The 4,143-nt window shown below is 24.8% G+C and overlaps 3 protein-coding genes across 3 annotated transcripts in view; 2 read left to right on the top strand and 1 right to left on the bottom strand.

Annotated features, from left to right (window-relative positions):
* Positions 1 to 382: 382 nt before the first annotated feature.
* On the top strand, positions 383 to 3,109 carry ENU1_209670 (protein kinase domain containing protein; the record flags this gene model as incomplete). Its single annotated transcript, XM_008862350.1, has 1 exon — positions 383 to 3,109. The coding sequence occupies one exon, from the start codon at positions 383 to 385 to the stop codon at positions 3,107 to 3,109; it is 2,727 nt and encodes a 908-aa protein (XP_008860572.1).
* A 149-nt stretch (positions 3,110 to 3,258) lies between these two features.
* On the top strand, positions 3,259 to 3,708 carry ENU1_209660 (hypothetical protein; the record flags this gene model as incomplete). The annotated part of the gene is made up of 1 exon (XM_008862349.1): positions 3,259 to 3,708. One exon carries the CDS (start codon positions 3,259 to 3,261, stop codon positions 3,706 to 3,708), a length of 450 nt encoding a protein of 149 aa, XP_008860571.1.
* Positions 3,709 to 3,754: 46 nt separating this feature from the next.
* The window catches only part of ENU1_209650 (small GTPase Rab 32, putative), a gene marked incomplete at both ends in the record, with an annotated part of 939 nt that continues 550 nt past the window's right edge, over positions 3,755 to 4,143 (bottom strand). Inside the window, one exon of the mRNA XM_008862348.1 lies at positions 3,755 to 4,143. This exon is cut by the window's right edge and continues 124 nt beyond it. Within this exon, the coding sequence (XP_008860570.1) occupies positions 3,755 to 4,143 (389 nt within the window).

Genomic DNA, 4,143 nt, shown 5'->3' with positions numbered 1-4,143 from the left:
ATAGCATTAAAATTTGTTGTATTTCCTGCAATGGAAAAGAATCTTGATAAAATAATAATGAATGAAGAAATAAAAATAATTAAATTATTTCATTTAATTTCACTATAAATATTAATAAACTATAATAAACTATTGAATAAATTTATAAAAACATAATAATTTACTTCCTTTTATTATAAAAATATCTGATTGAGAAAGATTCAGATATTGTCTTGTTATTTTCATAAAAATAAAAATACTTATTACAATTTCCTTTTCATTGAGATAAATAAAAAGTTTGATATACATAACATCTTTTAATGAGTTAAAACCATAAATTCAACTAACCAAAAAGCATTATAACTGTGTAAAAGAACTTAAAATTTGTACTGAAAAATGGATTATGCAAGAATCAAGTACTTGTCAAGTGTCTATAGTTCCAAGTTGTCTTACATTTAATAGAAAAAGTTCCAAAGAACAAAATCTATCTCAAAGTACAGATTGTCCAGTTCATGAAATATTAGAAGAAGAGGTAGTTTTTACAAACGAAGCACTAGAAAGTTATCAAATAGTAATTAATGGATTTGCTAAAATTAACAATTACTGGATATCATGTTCTGAAACTAGTTTTATTCTTCTTGCAAGAGGAATTCATAAAGTTACATTTTATGCTATGATAAGAAATTCTAGTGGAGAAATTAAGTCAGAAATCCCTATTCATGTTTTTGGAACAAACAAAGGTTCAACTAATTATAAACGATTTTGGATTCAACAAATTAGTGTCGTTCTTCTACCACAACTTAGTCAGTATCTTTCATTTGATGAATGTAAATTGTCTGATAGAATTTATACTGGTGAATATAATGCTATTTTTAAAGGGACTTATCGGTCTTTAGATGTTGCTATTAGTAAAGTAAAATCAAGGAATGAACGTATTGAAACATTACAAAAAATGAAAGAAGAAAAAGAAAGGAATCACGAAAAATTGAGTGATATCAATCAATCTGAACTTAATCAATTCTTAAAAGAAAAAGAAGAAGGTATTCCTGAAGATTTTTCTCGTTCTCCCTTTGTTCTTGAAATTAGAGAAATTGCTAAAATTCAACGAAACCTTATTTCTCCTTATATCCTTACATTTGTTGGTTTAACTGAATTTCCTTATGCTGCTATTACCGAACTTGCACCTTATGGAGATGCAGAATCATTCTATGAAAAACATCAATTAACACAAACATTAAAATTTAAAATATTTGAAGATATTGCCAATGGTGTTGCCGCATGTCATAGATTTGATATTATGCATCTTGATTTAAAACCATCAAATATATTTATTTTCTCATTAAATCCATTAGATTCTGTTGTAGCTAAATTAGCGGATTTTGGTGCTGCTAAGAGAATTAATTTTGATAATGTTCCTTCAAATGTTAACTTTACATCAACAAAACTTTATACTGCACCAGAGATGTTAAAATTTATTACAGCTAAAACATATAAAGGTAAGAAACGTATAGAATTTTTAAAAAGTTTTAATCTAGAAGATTTAACTCCTTATACATATATAGAAGCAGACTTAAAAAAAGAATTTGGAAATAATGCAAGTCAAGTTAAAGCAGAAAGAGATAGAAATTATGAATTTAAATTATATCAATTATTACATGTTGGATTAACTGTTGATATCTTTTGTTATTCACTTACTATTTTTGAAATATTTATTGAACGTTCATTAATTTATACAGAAGAAGTATCTAAAGCAAGTGGATTAACTGGTATGGATAAATTCCAAAAAATACTTACTGCCGATCTTAAAACTTCTAAAAATCCAACAACCACTCAGAAATTACTTAGTCTTAGAGGTTTTCCATTAACTCTTACTAAATTAAAAGCTCCAAAATGGTTTAGAGATATCCTTGATAAAACATGGGCAATAGACCCAACACAAAGAATTTCTATGACAGAAGTAGCAAGACGATTTCATAAATATATTAGTTTATATTTAAACCAATTTAAAACAAGAAATGATGAAACTTTATCGGTATTAAAAGAAATGAGAAGTAAAGAAATAGAATATTTTGACACTATAGAAGAAATTAAATTATCAACTTCTAATGTCTCTTTAGAAGAAAGAAAAAAAAATATTGACTCAAAATATTTTACAGAAATAAAAAAATTAAAAAGTAAATTAATTGAGATAAATGACAATCATAATCAAATAAAACAATCTTCATCTAGTGATGAAATGATAAATCCTGAAGGACTTATTGATATTACATCAGAATATAGTGATTACACTGAAATGATCACTCATAATAATTTAGTTGGTCATGCAAAAATTTACGGATTATCAAAAACAAGAACACCTGAAGAAATATATCAGTACAAAAGAAATAATTTTAGAATTAGATATGACTACGAAATCTCTTGGGGGTCTCAACCTGATCAAATCCTTGAACTTAAAGAAAAAGATAAATATGGTAAATTTGTTGAAGAATTTAAAAAAGAAGATTCTCTTAAAAAAGAAAAATTAAATACTCAAATAGACTCTTACTTTGACCAAAATGTATCATCAAATAGTTACACTCTTAATGACTCTATTGGTTACTCTAAAAAGCAAGTTTTATCAACATTCATTTTAGATGAAGATGGTGAACCTATCTTCCACTTATCTAATGATGAACATCCAAAACAATACTCCAATGAAATTACTAAAAAAGTTGTTAAGAAAACAACCTCAATTAATGATAAAGAAAATAGTACAACAACGAAAAAAACAAATAAAAAGAAAGTTGTTAAGAAAACAACTTGTTTTGATGAAGACGAAATAGGTTTAGATGAAACACAAAAAATTATAGATTTAAACAAAGACAAAAAAGAACCAACAAAACCACAAACTACAAAAACATGTAAAAAAAAGGTAATCAAAAAAACAATCTGTTTGGATGATGAAGAGACAGATAACTTAAACGAAGAAAAACAAGATGAACATATTAAACAAACTAAAAAGAAAATCATTAAAAAAACAATTAACTTTAATGATGAAGAAAATGTTATAACAGAAAATACGAAAACACAAAATTTAACTAAAAAAACAAAAAAGAAAATTATTAAAAAAACTATTTCATTAGATGAATAATTCATAGTATTTAATAATTGAATTTATTGTCAAAAATAAGAAACAAAAGAAATGTTTGTTGTAATTAAATTTAATTCTAAAATAATCTATTAAGATCAGCAAAAGTCAAAGAAAAAAAACTAAAAAAAGATGAACTAAAAAATAATAAAATGAAAGCGGTATTATTTATTCTTATTATTTATTGTGTTATTGCTGAGACTATAACATTTAATAAATATAATAAAAGTACAACTGATAAACATTGTTCAAAAGAATTATTAATTTCAAGTACATCAATTAATATTGGAAAATGCTATACATTTTCTAAAGTTTTTGGAGTAGAAAATATATTAGAAATATATCCATATTTCATTGTTAATGAAATTAAAAATACAAACAATGAAGTTACAGGATATTGTATTAAATATTCTGTTAGTAGTGAATGTGCTATTGAATCAGAAGAAAATCAAATTGGTTTAGTTAATGAATGTCATAATTATCAATCAATAAATGATTATGATTATGATTATGAAATAAAGTCAGGAAGTGTTGATGATGAAACAAATACTTCAGTTCCACTTTATATTTTAATGGTCCTTTCTTTTATGGTTTTAATTTAAGAGAACTTAATTAATTAACTTGTTCACAAAACACAATCATTTATTTTTAATTGCAACATCCTCTTTTTTGTTTCACATCTGGAAGATACATTAAATCAATAGAACTACTTGCATCTTCATTTCCTTCTGCTTCTAACACATTACCAAATTGTGCAATTATTAATTTGGCAATATTTTCCATCGTTTCTTCAACATGAAATCCTGTTTTTGCTGATACTAAAAGCATCCCTTTAAATCCATTTGAATTAGCAATTTCTTTAAGTTTAGCTGCTGCTGCATCTTTTTCTTCATCAGTTTTAAGTAAATCTGCTTTATTTCCAATTAATAAAACAGGTATTTTTTCATTATTAAATAATACTCTATCATCAATATTAGCTTTCCATTTCTTTACTCCTTCAATTGATGTATTATTTGTTACATCACACATTACTAATC

Source organism: Entamoeba nuttalli (assembly GCF_000257125.1).
Source record: "Entamoeba nuttalli P19 unplaced genomic scaffold asmbl_10052, whole genome shotgun sequence".
NCBI classification, from domain to species: domain Eukaryota; phylum Evosea; order Mastigamoebida; family Endamoebidae; genus Entamoeba; species Entamoeba nuttalli.
The sequence above is the reverse complement of the archived record's forward strand: the minus strand, read 5'-3'. Positions and strand labels throughout refer to the sequence as shown.